The sequence below is a fragment of the Impatiens glandulifera genome, chromosome 3, assembly GCF_907164915.1.
Source record: "Impatiens glandulifera chromosome 3, dImpGla2.1, whole genome shotgun sequence".
NCBI classification, from domain to species: domain Eukaryota; kingdom Viridiplantae; phylum Streptophyta; class Magnoliopsida; order Ericales; family Balsaminaceae; genus Impatiens; species Impatiens glandulifera.
Genome location: NC_061864.1, coordinates 8,761,371 through 8,783,217, shown reverse-complemented (window position 1 = coordinate 8,783,217; position 21,847 = coordinate 8,761,371). Strand labels below are relative to the sequence as shown.

The window sequence follows — 21,847 nt, the reverse complement described above, 5'->3', positions numbered from 1 at the left end:
ATTTAGTAAACATGTGTGTAATTACTCATTACTCAGCAAAAATTCATGTCTACAAGAACTTGGTCCAAATAGTAATATGTTTAGAACAAAATCAACAACTCATTAGCCACAAATTATTCATAAACAAAAATAGTAGTAGTCGAAGAAGAAGACAATAATAAATAATTGAAGGTTGTCTCAAAGCAGTTCTCGCACCTTCTTGTACTCTTCACTACTCAATAGCTGGTCTTTCGCTTTAAGCCAATCTGATGGTCTTGGCATCACGATGGCTATATAACCCTCCCTTTCCGCCTGAAACAGAACCAGAATTGTAATAATTCCTCCATATACATTACCATAAGCATCCAAGTAAATTGAAAAAAATAAATTTGACAGAGGTTTAGTAATTAATGGAAGGGGAAGCATCTGTAATAGAAGAATGAGGTTTCTGATTCTTACTGATAAATTTAGCAATTCAGGTTGCTTCATTAATCTGTCATTCACTTCAAGCAATGATCCCTTTATGCAGCATCTGAAGATGGATGCCTAACAGACTTAGGATCAAAGGATAATAATAGCATAAATAAGCTCAAGGATTGGGATAATGTATTATTAACCAGCACCTGACCATGTACGAGGAGTTGCTTGTAGAAACTTTACATAGGGCCGAATTGGGCTCCAAGTGCTGCGCGTTCTGCGTAAATTATGTCTAATCTCAATAAGGTTTGAAATACTACTCCTTTGTTTATAAGGGAGGACATTTTTTTTGACAAGAAACGAAAACTTCACAAAAGAACACCACTATCAAACAGCTATGATTTACTTAAACCTATCGAAAACCCTAGAATTCGATGAAGGATAGAACATACAAGTCTCACAATGCTTTTCAAAGTCAAATAAGCTCACCTTTTTACGCTTCCCAGTCACCTTAATTCCACTTCGATCAGACTTTCCAACATTGAAATCAACTGCTGTAATCCCACCATCATCCTTCAAAGCCAGGTGCATAGGTGCTAAGCCAACCACACACAGCCTTCAATCAATTATCAAACATGCACGATTATATCACACTATTCAAGGAAATCTTGATGCAATAACTCATCTGTATCAGCACTGTATTGTATACATACATACCCATTTGCGTGACGATAAATATACTGATCGTGCCCAGGTTTGATGAAATCTGAATGAAAAAATAAGCTTGTATGAGGGATAGATAGTAGTACTAAACATATACTATTTGCTCAATCAACAAGAGACAAAACTATCACATCATTATCATCAACATAGAAACAAGCTAGCAGAAAATTACCCCAAATGGAAGCATTGAAACCCCTGATCAAACAAATTAGCAACAGAAAAACCCAAAATAGTCTTGCTTAGTTTTACATGAATAGCAAGCAGCAGTGTTCCCTATCACATATCTTCGGTGGTGTGTGAGAGAGAGAGAGAAAGGAAAGAACCTGGAGCGAAGTAAGAGACAAAGTTGCATTCAACGGCGGAGGGAGGAGAAAGGGGGAGATTTGCAATGTCAGGGACAAGTAGTTTCCTCAACTCATTGTCTTCGTCTTCTTGTTCCACTTTCGGTTTCGACGATTCTTCTGTATAAGAAGAGGTGACCACCGTGGGAGTGATGATCGTGTCGGCGCCGCCTACTTGATCAATTAGAGAAGAGGGATTTGGGTCCTCCATCAAATTAAACCTAATTGAAATCCACCGGACACAAACTAAACCCTAAACCCTTATCGCCGACGATAAGAAGACGATCAAACGGGAGTACGGATGGACGGACGGACGGACGGAGGCGGAACCGATCGATTCTTTCTTCTTTCTCGCGTATTAAACTTTTTTTATTTATTTTTATCAATTTATATCATTATTATTTTTATAAATGAATTAGTTTTAAATTAACATCTAATCAATTAAATTAATTAGTAATCTATCTATATATATATATATTGTATTAATAATTTAACCTAAAAATAAAGATTTCAATGAGAAAATAAAAAATCTAAGGCTCCTTGTAATAGTTTATTAAGGGAGATGTGAAAATAATCTTTACTAAATATTTTTAGTCCTAGTTAAAATCATTAGTAACAAGAGTAAATAATGAAAAAAAAAATGTCTTGTAAATATGATATTGTACAAATTAGTTGCATTATTTGTTCCAATTTTGATCATCTATAATATTATTTTATTTTATAAGAGAATTACAAACCATAAAAAAAAAAAAAAAAAAAAACTAGTAACTCAAAGTGTAAAAAGTAATGTCTACTGAGTTTGACATTTTGGATCATTTAAAAAAACACAACAAACAAAACAAAGGATTACAGACATGAAACCCAGATTCGAAAACACACAAAGTGAATAAATATGGATTATAATTTAAGATGAAGATTCCGTGGTAGTAAGTTTGCCGCAATGAAAGTCGGCCATATAGACCAAGGCCCCAATAGTTGAACCAGGCAAAACCTTCTCCCTAATAAAACTCGTCACCTTCCCGCCGCTCTCTTGGATCACACCCATCATATACGCCGCGCTAATCAGCCAAAAACTTCTCCATCTCCTCTCTTTCCCGTATTTCTCAAGCAATTTATCATCATTTGTCTTCATCATCATAGCTTCCCCGATGCACCTGGCAAGTATCACGCTGTCCTCAAGAGCAGAACAACCGCCCTGACCTATATCAGGAGTCATAGGATGAAGAGCATCCCCGGCAACACAAACATTGTCTTTCACAATATTACCCGTCAATAAATTCCACGGCGGCCTCAATTTCAGCTCTGAACACGAGATCGCATCTAGCCCAGTTCTCTCCACCACCTCCAGCATTTCCTTTGGGGCGTTCCTAGCCTTGTTCAACACAAATTGCTTCATCTTCATAGCTTCCCCTTCCTCAAACTCTTCCTCCTTACCACCTGATGATGATGTTGAGGAGGAAGGAGTGAAGGTGCAAAACCAATACAAGGAGTTGTTATTACATGGAACAAACCCGAAACGCACTCCACCGCCAAAGTAGACGTGGAATCTGGGTTCTAACCCATGTCCTCCTCCGTCGGGGGGAGATTGAAGGAGACCCCTGATCGCTGATCTGTTTGACTTAACTGGGTTTTTGAGACCCAACCATTTTGCCACTTGGGAGTTAACACCATCGCAGCCAATCAACACCTTGGTGTTGATTACTGAACCATCAGACAGTTGCAAAGACTTGAAACCTGTAGTAGATTGTTGATGATGATGATGAATGGAAAGAAGCTTTGAGGAGAATCTAATGGTTCCGTGTGGAAGTTCCTTGGCCAGGGTCTCGAGCAACTCCTTTCTTTCCACGCATCGGCATTCGTAAGGTCGATTCAATCCACAGTCAGCGGCTACTGATTGTGGTGTGGAAGTAGAAGCATGGGCCGATGCAAGCTCAAACCTACAAATTATATATATAATTAGATCGAGAATCGAGAATTAAAGTACGAACCCACCAACCCACCCACCCTTGAATTTGAGGGAATTTGATTCTGAGAGAATCGGCTACTCCAAGAGCATCGAGAGCCCTCCAAGCATTAGTCCACAAGGTGAGAGCAAAGCCACTCACTCTAAGACTGTCTGATGATTCCAACACCAAGCTCTTCAACCCCAATCTGCTTTTTCCAATTCATTATTATCATTTCTAATCCAACAAGAAGAATGATTATAGTACGTACCTGTGAAGTCCCAAAGCTGTGGATAGACCTGCAATTCCAGCACCGATAATGACTATCTCTTCTTCTATTAATTCCACCTTTGTCTCCTCCATTTTCTTTTTCTTTTTCTTTTACCAATTTCGATCCAACCCACACCTAATTTATAATCCTCCCTCCCATGTTCCAAGACAATAATTATATATTAGTATAATAGTTTGTTTATCCTTTCAGTATATAATATTAGAGACATGTTCCATAGATAAAAAGTTGGAATTGTTTTGTTTTTTGGTCAATAAAAAGTTGGAATTGCTCTCTTTTTTGGTCAAATTGGTTTCTGTTTCAAAACTTGGTTCATTTGTTTTGTAGCGTACCAACCATTATCTTCAATTATAATATACCTCATTTAATTAGATGCTCATTTTAAATCAATTTTTCATTATTTATCAAATCAAACAATAATTAATAGTATAAAGTTATATAATAGGTATAGGGGCGAACCCAACAAGCTGTGGCACAATAGATGAATGATGGACTAGGGTTAGGGTTAGAAAATAATATGGCGTAACTATCCAATATCTTATATACTTCTATTTACCTATTAATAATGATTGGATCCCGCTAGATTTTTTCAGAAAATAAATTATGATTCAAACAAAAGAAAAAATTATGATAATCAATGTAACGTGACGCTAGAAGGTTGAAAACGTTTATAGGCTTATTCAACTTTTTTATTTTATTTTTATGTTTAAGCATTTTTTATTTATTTTTTTAATAAGAAAACATGCACTCCACAATTAAGACATCTACTTCAACTTAAGACATTTTAAGTATACATTGAAGCGTGACCTTTAGTCTTTAAAAACCACCATTCCCATTTGACTACCTGTCTAAATTGTTTAGACATCTAATATATTAATATTAAAATTAATAAAAACAATTTAGTATATATAATAGTTGGTTATTTGTTTTTTATGAGATTAGTAGTTTTCAAATTTGATCAGAAACATATTTGTTAACCTTAAGGTCGTTTTAGAAAAAAAAAAATACAATTCAATACAATATTATCTGCGCTAACTAATTTCTAGAAAATTTAATATTGAACAAAAAAAAAATATATAAAAAATGTTTTTTTTTTTCAAACTTTATATCACAAATCATTTCAACCGTCTAATCGTTCAATTTATATATTTAAATACTAATTTATATTTTATTTAGTTATATATAATTTATTTATTTTTAAAAATTAAAAGATATTTTTTACTTTTTAACCCTTAAAAACTGATATTTTAGAAAATTTAATCAAACATATATTTTTTAAAAGGTAAATAACCTGAAAAAACAATAACCAATACATTAAACGAGCCCTAAGAATTCCATATCTTCGATAATCAAACTCTCAATCAACAAAGATTTATAACCATATTTTTTAGTAGAAAAACAAGAAGTATTAAAAAAAAAGAAGTCATCCATTTCTCATTTATTTATTTTTTAGTTTTAGTATAAGGGTAGTGGACTTATATTTCTCCTCTTTTGTGTATTCCCCATTTCTTTACTATTTAAACACCTTAATGTTTCATTTATTTACTAAAATACTCTTTTTGATATATGATTCAAGTCTATTTGCTTGCCTCCTAATTTGCTCACTGAATCCCCTCATCATAGTTATCACGGGACATTGTTGTGAGGACTGCAATGGGTAAATTATATAATCTAAAGACAATGTTTTGGGTTAAAACAGTTTGTAAAACTCAACCCAAAATGTTCTGACCAAACTACTAAATTAAGCTGAATGCGCAATGTAACATAATAAAATGGTATTTTGTAAAGGGTGCAAGTATTAATTAATATTACTCATAAATTACAAGAGGAGACAATAATAATTAAGACATTATTAATAATAATAGGGGGGAATAATGAATTATCAGTTAACGGTGACTTTACCAACCATCCCTGCGCCCTGGTGAGGAGAACAGTAGAAGCCATAGGTTCCCTTGGCGGTAAGGGTAACGCTGTAGGTCTCTCCCGGAGCGTTCAAAAGGTCTTCCTCGCTCATCGATATCTTCGCCACGTCCACACCGCCCGGAACCTCGTCTTCGTCGAAAACTATGTTGTGCGGGAACCCCTTGTTGTTCTTGAAAACGATTGTGTCTCCCGATGATACCGAGAATGTGCTCGGCTCGAACACCAGACTTCCGTCGTCGCCTCCTAGGTTTACATCCAAAGCCATAGCGTTCGCCGCCAGAATCGCGCTGGCCGCAGTCGCGAACACGGCTGCGCCCACGTCCTTCATTGAGGCCTTGACGCTGAATTTCCTGAATGGGGTGGAAACTTTAACGGTGGTGGTGGTTGCGGTTACTTTAGATGCCTTTAGGCCGGTGAAAGAGGGAATGACGACGGCGGCGGAAGAGGTAACGGCAGCCATTATTTTGATTTGTGTAAGTAATTGAATTTGGAGAAGGAGTGGATATTTAAGAGAAAGTGTATGGTAGAGAAGTGAGATGGTGTTATCTGGATTGGATTGAATGGATCCTATTGGTTCAATTAGGATGCTATTGCCTGTCCACGTGGCATCGCATCATTGTGAGGCTCAAACTCCAGATTTGGATAAATACCCTTTTTTTCTACCATCGAATCATATTATTTTTAATTTTTCATTACTAGAATAAAAATACAGCTTAATAGATCTTTTGTTACCATTTTCTTCAAGTTTGCTTGTCTCACAAATACGGGTAAAATCGTAAATAAATAAAATTATTACAGTTTTACCCTCTGTGAGACGGAACAAGGGTGTTTAGAAAAAATTGGTTAGTTCGATGTTACTTATAAATGCAATGTCTGTATCCACTAAGGTACCACCACCTGTACAGAAAAAAAAAAAAATTAACAAACAAGAAAGACGATGCTTCACTTTTATGTATATGTATCATTATATGAGTGAAATACATTTACTGCCTGCATGTATATGTAACATCGAAATAACCAAAAAAATGGTAGCAGAAAATACAAATTGCTTAATAACCATTCATGTTCACAATATTATGTGTTTGAACTTCATACATCACACATAAGTCATTTTAAAAAACACTATTTTTTTAACATAATTAATGCATTTGAAGCATAATTCGAAAACACTTAACCATTTAATCAGACGCAAAAATTGCTATTTAACGGACTCGAACTCAAGTCCTCAGTGAGGCTGGAGATATCCACATTTTGTTACCGTTATATTAAGTTAGAATACAAACATAACTTCATAGTAACTACATACACTACAACTTAAAACGTTTTAAGTGAAAATTAAAGTTTTAACCTTTATCTCTTAAGAACCTTTACTATTATTATTATATTTTAAAAAAAATATTCTATGTGTAGTTGTATTATTTAATAAAACACCCTTGAGATTTTTTCAAGTCAATTTGATTATACATTTCATTGTATAAATCCATCAAATCAAATCACTTAATATATGTTAGTTTGTGTTGTTGGGAAAATAAAATTAACAAAAATAAATCACAACAATTAACAAATAAGCCAGTGATTACAAGAAATTGGAGTGAGATGAAAGTAAATTAAGATCTCTAGCAAATAAATAAAATATTTTATTTTAGCAAATAAAAAAAAAGTTAGATGAAAATAAAGAGATAACTAGAAATTAATTGGTCCTCAAATGAAAATGTCTTTGGAAGAAACAACATACAAATGAAATGATAATAATAAGTTTTACAGAGACATGATTAATTAATTAATTATTAGTTTCCTTGGACACGCTACACCCCTCCCCCGCAGCAGCCACCATTTTCATCCTATCTGTATATTCCTTCAATTCTCTCTGGTACCTTTCTTTATCTTTCAATCCATAGTTCTGATATACCTATCAATTCAATAACAACACACACCATTGATGAAGAAAGAAATTCATGCCAATTGTCAATGATAATGATGATGATTTAATAACTTACAAACTTACCACCCTTTCTTCTGCAGTGAGCTTGTTCCATGATTCACCTATCATTTTAGTAAACTGTCTTTCCTTTTCCTTCTCCGGGTACATTGTTTTTAGAGAGGCATGCTTTTCAGCAAAGAAGAAGTTGTAACCGCTTCTATTGGGTTTTGGCCGATTAGGATCACCACCCCTTTTCCTTCTCCTGCTCCTTCGCTTGACCCCTCCTGTCTCCTTTATATTGAAGGGAACAATGGCCGTGCAGGGTTTTACCGGCACCGGAGTAGTACTGCTGGACGATTCGTCAGGATAGTAAAGAACTCCGTTGAGTGTCTCAGATCCTAGCTTTACTGTCACCATGTATCCACAATCAAATTTCCCATCGATTGTTCCAATAGCTGCCCGACAGACAAAACAAACAACATTGTATGAAATTGTTATCAGATAAAAATGGCGTAATTCTGGGTCTACTGACAAATATACCTGTTAAGGAAGAGTCAAGTGAGAATTCACGGTGTAAGAAATGGGCTAGTTCAAAATGGTAGAGAAGACTGAAATAGTGTTTTCTCAATGCATACGAAGCACTTGTCGTTGTCGGGGAGAAACTGAAAACAGAGCTTACTTCCCTCCATTTCTTCTCCAACACTACCTATTAATTAATTAATACATTTTATTATTGATAAATAAATAAATAAATAAACAGTAATCATATCATAATGATCATGTTATATATAACCTTGTCGTAGCCACCCTTGCTGGTAACCTCCACGTACAAAACATGTAAATTCAGCTCCTTTCCTCCAATCACAGGAACCCTTTTTTTTTAATTTGAAAATGGAAATCCTAAGAATTTTTTAGTAATGGATTATTTGCAGATTGATATAGATAAGACTTACATAATTTTTGTTCCTTTATGAGAATGGAATACACTGAGAGCATCCCAGAACACAGCCGGATCCTTGACCATGTCCTCATGAGCAGCCAGTGGCCGGCGCTTTTCGTCTTTCCCAGCAGGGGCAACCGTCGTCGGCGGCGCCGGTGTAGACATTAATCCCAAGTTCAGAAGAAAAAAAAGATTGAAAAATACTGTAGGGTCTGAAGAGAGATTAAAAAAGGGATTCCAGGAAGGGCAGTAAAGAAAGATAAGCTTGTAATTAAAAGAGAACTGTCCAAAAAGCAGAGGTTTTTGGAAAAAAGCTGGAGTCTTTGAGACGCGTGTGAGAAGACTACTACGCTGGTGGTGGGTGGTTTTGGATTTTTGTTGAGCAGCTTTCTTTATTGTTTCTTCTTCGTCGTCTCTGGTCTAGTATTAAAAAGGGTATCTAGCTATTCTCAAATCATAAATGAATGTTGTTAATTGATTATACATAGTATAGGAATAGGACTGTGTCTATGTCTGTCATATAGATATATAGTAGTAATAATTACAAAAGTATATTTATTCTTCTTTCTTCTTCTTCTTGTATCTCCTCCGGAAGTGAAGTGTCAATATTTTGCTGACAGGTCCTCTCTGTAGAATGAAATAACGTTGACAATATATATATGTATGAATGAATCGATGGATGCTTTTTCTTTCATTGATGCTTTTGATCAATATCTGGGTCGGACCATATCTTTGCGTACACCTGTGGCTAAGATAGTGTGCAGACAGTCACAGGCCAGACCAGACCAGACATCTCCCGTATTAAGCATAGCTTATAGCACGCCTTGTACTTGTATTTATTTATACCATTTCTTTTCTTTTCTTTTCATTTCATTTCATAATACTCTTCTTCTTCTAGTCTAAATTGAATCAATATATATATTTGGTCATTTTAATGAGTGAATGGTGATATTACAATTTTTAAGATAAGGAATGTCATGTTGTCTTTTGCTCACAACCAACTTGTGGTGCTCCATTTTTTTAATTTCAACTCATTTATAATAATACCTTATTAATAATGGATATACCTAATTCTCTTCCACCCAATATATTTTCTCTTATAACCAATTTATGGTTGTTTGTTTGTGTCTCAAATATATACCATTAATAAAACAGCTTTTTTCAGAAGAAGAAGCACATTTTAGAGAGATATTAGGTTTTTCAAGAGCTTGTTTGATATTGGTTTTTATTTTTATTTTTACCTAACATTCAATATTATTTTTTTTAGTATTTGACTTCATTTATTATGATAACTCTTTTTATTCACCAAAATATATTTAATTATTTAATATATTCACTTATGTCTTTCTATCTCATTTATAAATTTATTTTTGGTTATCTTTTTTTTTTATCAATTATATTATTTAAATTATTAATTAACCCATTTTTTTTTATATCTTTAATATAACTCAATTTTTATTCATCTAAATAAAATTATTTACAAAATAACTCTAGTTTATTCAAATCATGGAGACCCTGTACTAATTTGAAATTAATATTGTATTTAATTAATATACTAGCATCTTAGTGATTAAATGTTTTGAGTTTCACTAAGTGGCTTAATTAGCATTCTCTTTAATGCATCTAGATAAGTTGGGATAATACAAAATGTATTTATTGAATATGGTTGAGTGAGATTTCTTTTATTTTTTAGAAAGAGTATTTTCATTTAATATATATATATATATATATATATATATATATATATATAATATGCATGCTTTAATTATTATATTATTGATATTATAGATTATAAGAGTTAATTTTACTCATTCAAAAAATAGAGTTATATATGTAAAATTAATTTACAAATAATACATTATAACATTTACACAACTCGAATAATTAAATGATAATCTATAATGTTAAATAATATATCAAATTTATAAAAATTAAAATAAAATGAATAATCCAATATTTTTTAATTTTTATTAACGTGGTTCTAAAGACGAACTCGTTTGAGCTCCATAAGAATGAATGATAAAATGGAGCAAGTCAAACAAACTAATTAAGTGATGTCGAAATAATCTCTACCAAATATTATGAGTAGTAATGAAAATTGTCTTTGCATGTTGTTTATGTGAGTTGGTAAAAAATATTTGAAAATATTATGTCAAGTGATAATTACTTAATAACTAACTATCTGCGTATATAGTTAAAATAATGAGAAATTCATAAAAACAAGTGAGGATTTTTATAAAAGGTCCTTCAAATGAAAGATTAGTTAATATAACTCATTATTTAATAAATGAGAAATAATAGTAGATATGACAACTTCATTCCTTTTGTTACTAAAAATATGATGAACACAAACTCGAGAAAAAATTACATGAGCAGTCGACAAATATGAGCAACAAACGACACAAAAAGTTGTGAGTATTATTCGGATTATAAAAGTTTCAGACGACAAATCCAATCCGACTAAACATAATGCAAAATCGAATAAAATACAACACTAACTCAATTAGTAGTGAAAATAAGTAGTGAAAATAGGAAGGAGACACTCCAATATTAAAAAACCACCCAAGCTTTCTCGTCGATATCCACATTTTCGATTTCTCCTTCACTTTTGATGCTAGAAAGAAGCTCTCAAATTGTGTAATTTCTCTCTAGATTTAAGAAAAATGGTTAGTCGTGCCTCTCAATTGAATGAGGAATTTTCCTTAAATACTCCAGTAGGGGCAAATAAGGAATTACTGTGTTTTTAATTTGACAACTAACTCAGTGAGTTGAAATGACCTATTATGGTTTTCACTGAGTTATGGCTGATTTATTCTTGTAGGTAACAGATTTATCTTCATTCTCCAATTTCAATAAACTCAAATGATAGAGTGTGAACCAAGTTACAAATTTTCAAAGTTCACCTTCTTTTGAGTTTCGATTTTAGTAGCTTTGTTCTAACCGAGACTTCGAAGGTCTATAACTTCCGACTTAGACCACCATTGTTGTTGAGTCTAGATGATTTGGAAAAGTAATTGAGTTAAATACACCGTTTGTCTTTCTCTCGAAGTCCAAAACAAAACACAAGTTCATGAAATTTCTGATGGAACGTCAATGCCTCAAATGTGACAATCTAGCTTACGGGAAACTTAGCGTGGACTAGAGGTCGAGCCACGAGTGCTATTTGGTGTCAATAGAAAGCTAACTCAATGATCTTTCTAATGGTAGCTTATTTACACCAAATGATTGGGTAAATCAAAATATATTAATTTATTAAGTTACACATAACTTCATTTTTGCTCTAGGATCGAAATGAGTGCATTTGTATCGTGTTGTCTAGACATGTAGACCACCTTAACCATCGAATAGAGACTTGAGACCAGTGCCATTCGACCGGGTTGTGTCTAATCTCTCTAAATATATGTAGAAATCCATATTTGAGGCCATGTGGCTCAAGTTATGAATTTTAAACCAAAGACATGTCTAGTTTGGTCCTATTCTTGATACTTCATATTGCATCGTCGATTCTTTGTGATCAAGGGTTTCAATCCAAAATAATACTTAAACGAAATTTGTAGAAGACTTTTTAAGTTTTCAAAAACATACAAGATCATCCAAAACCATCAAGTGTATAGGCCTATGTGGTTTTTTAAAGTTGGAGGTCCTTGTTGATATTCCTTCGGTGGGGTGATACCAAATGAAGAACACATTTGGAGGTTTTCAAATGTGGTTCTCACTAACGTCACAATGATGTAAGCTCCATGTTTTGAAAAGTCTTGGTGTAGTATTCTTTTGTTGACTTTTGTTGACTAAGCTTCTAACCGCCCGGTTTGACTCGGTTTTCACTATTTTGACTTTTTGAATGTATTATACACAAAATTATCAACATCAATATTAAACTCAAAATTCATAATTTTTCGAATCGGTTAATCTGAACATATCAAGTCTCCTAAATTCCAACTATTTATAAAAAAATGGTGTTTGAATGCAAAAACAAGTCTAAAAAAAATTATTTTTTTACATTTTGTCAAATAAAAATATTATACTCAAAATTTATTATTTTTCAAACCGGTTAATCTGAATGTACTAAATCATCCAATTTTAAGTATTTTAAAAAATTGACGATTGACCACTTTAAAAGTGTCGTTTAAGCCGGTTTTGAAAAGTATTTTTAATTTTTGATATTTTAGTCCAATAATCAAATATGATTATCATATTATCATATTAGACTAGATAGACTTATTTTAACTTTTAAGATGTAAAAATTAGATATCTACAATATCAATATTTATTATATTTTTTTGAGATATCTTTAAAATTTATATAAATTTTCTTTGTCATTATGATTATAACTATCAAATCACTTATTTTATAAACTAAAATATTTTTACTTTATTTTAAATTAAAAAATATATTTTAATAATTAAAAACTCATTTTTTTTATTAAATAAGATTTTGTTAGACAATTTAAAAAAAAATAAAAAAAATTTGATTCAAATAAGTTGAAATAGAATATTTAAAGAATAAAGTCAGGTAAAGATGTAATGGTTAAACCAATTTATATATCAATAGCACAATTAAATCATGTTTTTTTTTTGAAAAACAGTTAATACTATTTAATTAAAAATTCTAAAAGTGAGAGGTTCAAGAATTATAGATATATAGACCCTAGTTATGATTAAAAAATGACAATCAAATAGACCTTAAAGTATTTGATTATTAACATTCACACAACCATGCAACAAAGTTTACAAACTAAAAAACTTACAATCAATAACAACTCATAATTATCCCAATCAGAGTGTTTATTTCCATAAAAGCCTATTGCGTCATGTGGCCTTCTTCCCCTTCCTCTATTCCTTCCACTTGCGATGAAAGAATATTGAATTGAAGAAGATGATGAAACTTTCTTATTCTCATTGGGTAATCTTTCTTTGAACGAACCCGTGCTAATCTAATATAAAAGATTTTTTTTAGGATTTTAGATTTCTTATCTTTGTTTTTCTCAACTTGAGTTTTAGGATTATTGTCTTTGCTTCCTTCAGCTTTAGCTATGGTATTCTCTACAACAAAACTTGGTAACCTCTGCTTCAACTTAATTATTCTGAGTATCCTCCTCTCTGATTTCCTCTATTACAACTTGACTTGTTTGAGAATTAACTTTCTTCATCTTCTTCATTCCTTGTTTCATCGCTGCCTTTATTCTATTCTTCAACATAAACCCTTTAACATCTTTCTTTTAATTTCATTGCTTTCTTCCTTTTCAGAGTTTTTCTTGATTTCTACTTCTTTCTCTTCCTCCATATTTTGCTCTTTGCTTTAGACTTTTTCTATTTCTTTTTCCTATTTTTTTTGCTTCTTTACCTTTCAATATATTCTACTCTTCTTCCATAGTTTGAGCATATTTCGTGCTGACATGTTGGAAAGTATTGCAGAATGCACACCTGCCTGGTCTCCACTCATAAGTGATTCCCATGATATTATATTTTCCTTTCTATCGACCACTGTCATATTATTCGGCAATGTGCTACGAGGATTCACCTTTATGCCAATTCTAGCAAATGGTAGATACTTTCCACCTTCTGTTATTGGGTCCATGTATAATGATTTTCCCAATAATTCTATAAAATAACTAATTGCTTCTACTTTGTAGATGTGTGCAGAGATATTTCAAAGCTTGAACCATATCTGTGATGTCTATTTAGGTTTACTTAACAGATTCAAATCTTAATATCATCTTTCTAACTTCATTTAGTTGGAGATCCAGGATAAAAAATTACCTAGGGCTGACTCCAACTTGCTTCTCAGATTTAACTTTCTATACTTCGTTTTTTTTTCAATAAAATTTTTACGATTATTCAAAGATGGAGAATCGTCATGCCCTCTCAATGCACACGCTTGCAAAGTGAGCCACCGAGTACTTTCAATAGTTGTTGTAAGCCGTAATCTGTTACTTTGTTTTTCATCTGAATATTATGCATTCAGTACTTTGTCAATATGACAAGGATATTTATTAGATTATCAAGATATTCAACTGCCTTATTATGTGGTGAAATATTACATCCTATATGCATAACAAAAGAGCATCTATCCCCATCATTAACTCGCTTTCAATATGTGAATTCTTCTATTGTAAATGTAGGTTTTTGGGGTTGCTTATGTTCAAACAATAAACATGGGAAACAAAAAGTAGCATCTTTCAAAGGAAAGTATTCTAACCAAGTAAATTTCTTAAACCAATGACTTTGGAACCGTCGATTTTGATTTCTAAATTTGGTCGGCGGGTACTCATCCTTAATAGGTTGATATGACCCCATCTTATATAAGCTCGTCTAATTTCATCCATTTTATTAAAAGGATATTTCCATATCGGAATACGTAATGCTGGATCAAGTTTAAGAGAATTTATATCAACATCAATTCTAGGAGATTTGTTAGGTTTTTGAGCAGGGATATCAAATTCTCTATTTAAATACCGAATCAAACCAATGTAACTATTTTAACTTGTTTATTAATATTAATTTATATTTTCTTATAAATTTTTGAAATAGTTTAAAATTAAGAAATATAAAACACTATTATTATTTTAATTTTTATATTTTACCCTTATAAATAATTTGTATTATTAATTATATTAAAATAAATAAAAAATAATGTATAATTATTATATAAATATAATTTTAAAACAAATAATATTATTATATGATTTACATTATTTTATATATTATTTTTTATACTTTATTTATATAAATAAATCTTATTTATATATTAATTAAAATTTATGGATTATTATAAATATTTGTATATTAGAAAATATTGTTTATAAAATAAAATAATTATGAATTAATTTATAGATAAAATTTATATTTTAAAATATAATAAATTAAAGTTATTTATATAAATAAATCTTATTATTTATATATTAATTAAATTTTATGTATATTAGAAAATATTGTTGGTATAAAATAAAATAATTATAAATTAATTTTTATATAAAAATAATATTTTAAAATTAAAGGTGAGGTCAGGGTTTGATCACACCTGACCTCATTTTCACAGTTTAGTTATATAGCCAACTGGGCTAAGAGTCATTTGTTAAATACATATATAAAATGTTTTGTTTTAAGATTTTAATTTAGGTGGGGCTGTAGCCCACCCTAGCCCCTGTGTGGCTCCGCCCTTGGTTGGATCCAATATATGTATGCTCATTTTCTAGAATTTTATCCAGATTCGATCCTTTCTTGAATTTAAGAAAATAGAGATCATGAATATTTGTAGAGATCTTCTCCACCCATTCTTTGGTGATTGAGAATGATACTATGTTTTCCCAATATAATTCTCTACCACCATATTTTTCCATTCTTTTATGCACTTTTCTTCCATTTCATTAGGTAATTTAAATTCAAAAGAAGAATTTAGTACCTCCACTTTTGTTTTAACATCTCCTAAGAAGATTTTTCATTTCTAGGCATGATCTTCAGCTTTCTTTCTTGCATTTTTATTGCATACCTCATTTTACTTTTCAGGCAAAGTTGCTCATGATAGTATAAGTCTTCGATTTAGGGGTCTTCATCAGTTCCCTCATTATAACCACTGATCAACTTTTTATCTATTCATATTATTCATTCTTCAACAGATTTCAGTCTTGAAGATAATAAATATTGAGTTAAACGGTTATATACTGGATTTTTTCCTTATTAATAACAATCTCTCATTCTTTAGAATACATCAAGAACTTGGTGATTTGGTTTTTGAAGCCAAACATATTGACTCTTTCATTATAACCAACCTTCCAGACTCATTCATTCTTTTCTTGTTTTCCTGCATTATTTTCTTCAGAAACCTTCTCGTCCTGCATTATTTTTTATATAATTTTTCACAACATTTGATTTTCCTTTGCTTTTGTCTTATTTTTTTGAATGATTTTTTCAACAATCAATTCAATTTTTTTCCAGCAATTTCCTTGAGATCTTCAATAACAAAATCTTTTACTTCCTTGGCTTTATTAATTTTTTTCCCATTGTTGAAGAGTAGAACACAGTAATAACATAGAGTAAATGCAGAAATGAGCTAATTCAGAAACCCTAAACATTTAGTGACTAAATTGCTTCAAAATGCAGCATTCTGACGTTCACGACTAGGAAATAAGCTTCCATAAAAGCTATCGACGCAATTCTGAGAGATCTAGAGTTAACGACACTTACTTCGTGAAACGTGTCATTCGTGCCGATAGTGTTTCAATCGACGAACGACGACGTTTCTTGTTTTTCTGGTGATGCGATTGAATTTATGATTTGTTATTATTGCTGAATAGAATAATGTGCACGTTGTTGGAGAAAAATTTCAAGAATCTATCATCAGAAAATTTTACTGAAAAATTGCCGAAAAATTCATTCTCATTCTCAGATCTATTCTCTCATTTGAACGGATGTAGTTAGCATTTTATTCCATAATAACTAAATCATGTTTTGAAATAACCACTGTTGTCACTTTTAGAGTTTATGGGTTAGTTAAAATATTGGTTCAACTCATTTTATTAAAACAGAAAAAAACTGTTAAAATATATTTTCTATATTTATTTTTTTTAAAAGGAAAAATATTATTATTTAATTAATAAATATTTATTAATTACTTAATATTTATTAATTACTTAATATTATATTTTTATTATTGGTAAATATGAAATTACATGTCATTATTATTGTTTTTTTAATGATTCATGTCATATATGAATTATATAAAAGTATTTTAAATACAACTATATAAGAACGTAAATATAAGAAAAGAGAAACTTAAAATAATAAATATTAATAATTATATATTTTAAATGGTGTAAATAGTAAATAAAAGATCTTAAGATATTTTCTCATGTATTCCTATATGATGTATTTTGATTAAATTATTATACATGAGGTAGGTATTACTAATTTTGATTTTCACATAGCAAATCAATACTTTTTTAAGAAAAATATAAATTGAAAAAAATATATATTTATAATAGATTGTGTCTGTATATAGATTTTGTAGGTTGATAAGATCCAAACAAAATATATATAAATTTAGTATATTTGTAAAAAAAATACTAAAAGAAAAATTCGTTCTTTTAGTTAACAGATTAAAATACCTACCAAATTACTTAAAAACTCAAAAGGGATCCAATTCTTTAACAAATGTAAATATACACCTAATTTATAACTAAGATTGGGGCTAATTCTAATAAACTAAAAAATATAAATAAACTAAAATTGAATCATTTTGGTGTCTGTCTCACTCGAGAGTAATGTGAATTATGGAGTTGACTATCCAGTTCGAAAATCCCTTTTTTTGAAAAGAGATGACTTTTTGCGTTACAACAAAATTTAAAAAGAAATAAATTTAAAATGAAAACTCAAAAATTATATTTATGAAAAAAATACAGTAATTTTTTTTTACCATGATAAGAAATTTGTTAATAAAATAGTTACACTATAACTTATATTATAATTTTAATATATATATATATATATATATATATATATATATATATATATATATACCAAATAAAACAATAAACATTATATTAATACAATATGGACCTAATAGGCGAATTATGAAAAAAGATTTTTTTTTATAAAGTGCAAAAACCTACATTATAGTACCACTAATAAACACTGGAATAAATATTCACTGAACTTACAACTCTAAATACTCTAGGGTAATACAATGGGAGAAGCGATAATTTCATGAGGTGCTTTTTTTTTATAAGGAGTTCAACCTCCATTTGTCTATAACTTTTTAAAAATTTTAATATCTTCATTAATTTATATAATTATATAAATTAATTACTTTTAAATATGAAAATTTGTAAGCCTCTCCAGAACTATACCAGTGCACGACGAACTCATGCCAAAGGCTTAGTTAAGATATGTCAAATTCCACCAAATAGCGTGGGACAAGATAATCATGAAATTTTGACCAATTAATCTAAAAACTTGGAGCTCGTACTATTTGTTGATCATAATTCACGAATTCAGTTACTATAGGGAATACAATAGAAGAAAAGGTTCCATCGAAATAATTCTTTATTTTTCAACCTCAATTATGACATCCCTTCTCTCAATGAAGTCGAAGAGTACATATTCCAAATGAACAAATTCAAACCGAGTACATATTTCAAATGAACAAATTCAAACTGATCCTCAAATAATGAAGAAATACATGAGAATGTTATTTTGATGATATTATCACTAATATTTGATCATGAAAATTCTTTGAAAGACAAGAATCAAATAATTTTCTGTGGTGAAACAAAATATCGATTATTTCTAGCTCGAATAGATTCTTCTTTTTTGTTTCCTCAAATAATTATAGGGAAATCAAAAGTAATAAGCTTCTATTCTTAATTTGAATAATTACCCAATCTAATGAAACCAAACATCAAACATAAATCACTTAATTATTTATAGAAATTATAATAAAATTCATTTAATATTTGAATGATTTAAAAGAATAAATTAATTTAATAATGACATATATTAATTTGAAATAGTGATTGTAATAGTTTAATGGTCAAAGATTATACCATATCTAAGGAAAGTAATAAAGTGAAAATCACACAATAAGGAAGATGCAATGAGCCAAAATATTAATGCAACTGAATCAATCAATCAAACAACCACATTATGTCTAGAGGTCATATAATATATAGATCTGGAATCACAACCACAAAATTTAACTACTCAACAAAGAATAGAGTCTTCTTCGTTCCAATATTTAAATCGGAAATGAGAGAAAATATCCAGGAAGAGAAGAGAAGAAATGAACATTCCATAAGAATAATTTGACCAAATTAAATGCGTGGATATATAATTGCAGTTTAAGACAAACATCGATCTTTTAGTGATATACCTTTAATTTCAATGAGCTTTGTGTTTTCTTGAGAGATCGAAACTTTCTAGTCACTCCGCCATATGCTTTATTCAGAATCAGAATAATAAGAATATACAGAATCATATTCAGAATCATTTTCAAAAGTAGGAGTAGATTCTAATTCTGATGATACGCTGTTTCCAATCCATTCTTTCCATTGGTGTCTGCAAAATAAAAGCACTTATCACATCCTGTTGATAACATATATGGTTGAAGAATATATAGTAATTAAATTGTTTTCTAATTCACTAATTCCACTAATTGAATAACATAATTAATATCAATTTCTTTGTCATTTATTATATATTCTATTACTTAAATCATATATATATATATATATAAATGTGAATTTGTTCAAGTACAAATTAGAGACTTAAACTACCATGTATTTTTGTTTATTATTTCAACAAAATCTAAAACTTTATTAGCACCTTCAAAACTATAAAATATTTTAGTTACAAGGAAAAATCTCACTAATTTATAAAAATAAATATTTTCAAGTTAAAGTTTGCATATTGTGGATTATTGTGAAATGAGACATGAAGTCAATTCTTACATACAAATATAGAAAGAGAGGTTTGAAAGAAAAACAATGAGGAAAGAAATATATAACCTCATATATTAGGTTAGATTCCCTACCTTAATGATGAAATTCTAACCATTAAAGCATAAAAAAAACATTGAGAATAAAAAAGAACACTAGTAACTATGTCAAAATCCTTAAAAAAATGTACATTTAAATAACATTTAGAGAGATTATATTAGGAAGTGAGGAGATATAATGACTCTAGGAAAAAATGTTGGTTTGTCTTCAAGGGTTTATTTTCGAAAATGACTAGCATGAACTGATCTCCTAATGTTATGACCCTTTTTAAATGAGATGGTTTTAGTGAAATTTTTTAAATTAGAGTAATTTCCTTAGTGACAATTAAATCTAAAATGGACTATTGACATACACTTTATTTGAACAAAAGTTAATACTTTATTAGTTAATGATGGGTTTTAACAAAATAAAAGGCATTTTGCTAATTAAGAAGTGATCTATAAATACATTTTAATTAAAGCTTGAACCAAATTGATATTAACATTTGGTTGGTAATTGTTTTATTATTAATGGGAAATTGAGATATGCAATAAACAAATATGAAAACATGTGCATGAATTATTAATTATTGTTATATATAGCTAGCTAGGTTGAAGTTTTGCATCTTTTATATATAACTAGGCTTAAAATAAGAAGAGTCATTCATACCTTGCATCAGTTATGAGATGGACCTCAGCTCCGATAATTAGATCCTTTAGGGGTAGCAGGATGGGAACGTGCATCAATGGCTTTAATGTACCATTATAAAATGGAAGCGAATTCAACTTGACAATCTTCTTCTCAATAAGGTTGTATTTAACTAAAGTATCATCACCCATAAAATCCAACAATACTTCTTCTTTATCCTTGTTCACATATTTCAAAGGAAATGCACCCCAAGACCAGACATGGTCTGGTACTGTTTCCACAACAAGTTCCTTGTACCACGATTTATTAACGTCCATACAATCCTTCATCACCCAAAGATCAACTCTTCTGCGATCAGTCAATACACATACACTCAACAAACCTTCAAAGACAGAGAGGTTAGCCTCCGGCGGGTCAAACCATTTCTCTCGCACCGTGTCAAAAGGAGGCGGCATCGCTATTTCTCCGAATTTTTCATTATCGAAATCGAAAGAAAGAATGTAATAATGACATTTCTTTGTGACTATCCAATACAAAGATCCGTTCAGGTACGTAGGTGATTTGTCGAAAAACACGTCAGGAGCATCCTCCTGAATTCTCCTCCAAGAACTAGAAGAAGGGCTTCCGACAGTGTAAATGGCAGTGAAAGTAGTAGTAGTAGTGATAGTACAATACTCTGTTTTTTTATATTGTACGATCGCTAACGCCTTGTATTTATCAGTGATGGGACTGTAGCCGAATCCGAAATTCAGTAAAAAATATTTTGTTGTTGTACCTATCAAATCCAAAGGAGGCGGGATGAGAGTGTATTCGAGAGTAAAGGGATTGAAGACGCAAAGGGGTCTGCAGGAATAGGGTATGTGGACGCATAGCAGGCCGCGGGTGGAGTTGAGGGCCTCGAGATAATAATTATAAGATCCTTCGAAGCGGAGGAGATTGAGCTGGTGATATCGCGGCTCCTCGTTGTCGTCGTAATCATCGACGAGAAAAAGTTGTTCAGTGTAGCGGGATAGTATGAGCTCAGGAGGGGATCTGGACAAATGTAAGGGACGGAATTCGGGATCTTGAGAGATTGCAAAGAGAAATGATTTGCAGACGCACCTGCACCGAATCACAGATTTAATCGGAAGGCGAGAAAGGATGTCGACCAGGATGTTGTTCGGCAGTTGCCCGATTGAAGTGCCCGCCGCAGCCGCAGCCGCAAGTTCTTTCTCCATCTTTGCTAACAGCTTCTTCTTCACATACACATTCAT

The 21,847-nt window shown here is 31.0% G+C and overlaps 5 protein-coding genes across 5 annotated transcripts; all 5 read right to left on the bottom strand.

Annotated features, from left to right (window-relative positions):
• Position 1: 1 nt before the first annotated feature.
• On the bottom strand, positions 2 to 1,805 carry LOC124931399 (protein Abitram). Its single transcript, XM_047471852.1, has 6 exons — positions 1,443 to 1,805; positions 1,114 to 1,162; positions 886 to 1,012; positions 603 to 673; positions 439 to 511; positions 2 to 291 (listed from the first exon to the last, which is right to left on the bottom strand). The coding sequence occupies exons 1-6, from the start codon at positions 1,669 to 1,671 to the stop codon at positions 178 to 180; spliced, it is 663 nt and encodes a 220-aa protein (XP_047327808.1). The 5' UTR covers positions 1,672 to 1,805; the 3' UTR covers positions 2 to 177.
• Positions 1,806 to 2,235: 430 nt separating this feature from the next.
• Positions 2,236 to 3,834, bottom strand: LOC124931011 (monooxygenase 2-like). Its single transcript, XM_047471394.1, has 3 exons — positions 3,675 to 3,834; positions 3,465 to 3,611; positions 2,236 to 3,397 (listed from the first exon to the last, which is right to left on the bottom strand). Exons 1-3 carry the CDS (start codon positions 3,764 to 3,766, stop codon positions 2,365 to 2,367), a joined length of 1,272 nt encoding a protein of 423 aa, XP_047327350.1. The 5' UTR covers positions 3,767 to 3,834; the 3' UTR covers positions 2,236 to 2,364.
• A 1,618-nt stretch (positions 3,835 to 5,452) lies between these two features.
• Positions 5,453 to 6,102, bottom strand: LOC124932576 (plastocyanin-like). The gene has a single exon (XM_047473229.1). It carries the CDS (start codon positions 6,073 to 6,075, stop codon positions 5,575 to 5,577), a length of 501 nt encoding a protein of 166 aa, XP_047329185.1. The 5' UTR covers positions 6,076 to 6,102; the 3' UTR covers positions 5,453 to 5,574.
• A 1,177-nt stretch (positions 6,103 to 7,279) lies between these two features.
• Positions 7,280 to 9,356, bottom strand: LOC124931784 (high mobility group B protein 9-like). The gene is made up of 5 exons (XM_047472336.1): positions 8,490 to 9,356; positions 8,330 to 8,408; positions 8,077 to 8,242; positions 7,621 to 7,991; positions 7,280 to 7,524 (listed from the first exon to the last, which is right to left on the bottom strand). The coding sequence occupies exons 1-5, from the start codon at positions 8,639 to 8,641 to the stop codon at positions 7,396 to 7,398; spliced, it is 897 nt and encodes a 298-aa protein (XP_047328292.1). The 5' UTR covers positions 8,642 to 9,356; the 3' UTR covers positions 7,280 to 7,395.
• A 10,053-nt stretch (positions 9,357 to 19,409) lies between these two features.
• On the bottom strand, positions 19,410 to 21,847 carry LOC124929650 (F-box protein CPR1-like). The gene is made up of 2 exons (XM_047470052.1): positions 20,616 to 21,847; positions 19,410 to 19,527 (listed from the first exon to the last, which is right to left on the bottom strand). Exons 1-2 carry the CDS (start codon positions 21,845 to 21,847, stop codon positions 19,410 to 19,412), a joined length of 1,350 nt encoding a protein of 449 aa, XP_047326008.1.

Excerpts from the sequence above, each read along its gene's own strand:
- LOC124931784 (XM_047472336.1), bottom strand. The coding sequence starts at position 8,641 with ATGTCTACACCGGCGCCGCCGACGACGGTTGCCCCTGCTGGGAAAGAC. Across the intron at positions 7,992-8,076 it reads ACTTGACTCTTCCTTAACAG|CTATTGGAACAATCGATGGG; the intron begins GTATATTTGTCA and ends TCTGTCGGGCAG. Across the intron at positions 7,525-7,620 it reads TCACTGCAGAAGAAAGGGTG|GTATATCAGAACTATGGATT; the intron begins GTAAGTTTGTAA and ends TTGAATTGATAG.
- LOC124931399 (XM_047471852.1), bottom strand. The coding sequence starts at position 1,671 with ATGGAGGACCCAAATCCCTCTTCTCTAATTGATCAAGTAGGCGGCGCC. Across the intron at positions 1,163-1,442 it reads TGTCTCTTACTTCGCTCCAG|ATTTCATCAAACCTGGGCAC; the intron begins GTTCTTTCCTTT and ends TTTTTCATTCAG. Across the intron at positions 512-602 it reads AACTCCTCGTACATGGTCAG|ATGCTGCATAAAGGGATCAT; the intron begins GTGCTGGTTAAT and ends ATCCATCTTCAG.
- LOC124932576 (XM_047473229.1), bottom strand. The coding sequence starts at position 6,075 with ATGGCTGCCGTTACCTCTTCCGCCGCCGTCGTCATTCCCTCTTTCACC.
- LOC124931011 (XM_047471394.1), bottom strand. The coding sequence starts at position 3,766 with ATGGAGGAGACAAAGGTGGAATTAATAGAAGAAGAGATAGTCATTATC. Across the intron at positions 3,612-3,674 it reads ACAGCTTTGGGACTTCACAG|ATTGGGGTTGAAGAGCTTGG; the intron begins GTACGTACTATA and ends TGGAAAAAGCAG. Across the intron at positions 3,398-3,464 it reads AAATTCCCTCAAATTCAAGG|GTTTGAGCTTGCATCGGCCC; the intron begins GTGGGTGGGTTG and ends TATAATTTGTAG.
- LOC124929650 (XM_047470052.1), bottom strand. The coding sequence starts at position 21,847 with ATGAATGTGTATGTGAAGAAGAAGCTGTTAGCAAAGATGGAGAAAGAA. Across the intron at positions 19,528-20,615 it reads CATCTCATAACTGATGCAAG|ACACCAATGGAAAGAATGGA; the intron begins GTATGAATGACT and ends TTTATTTTGCAG.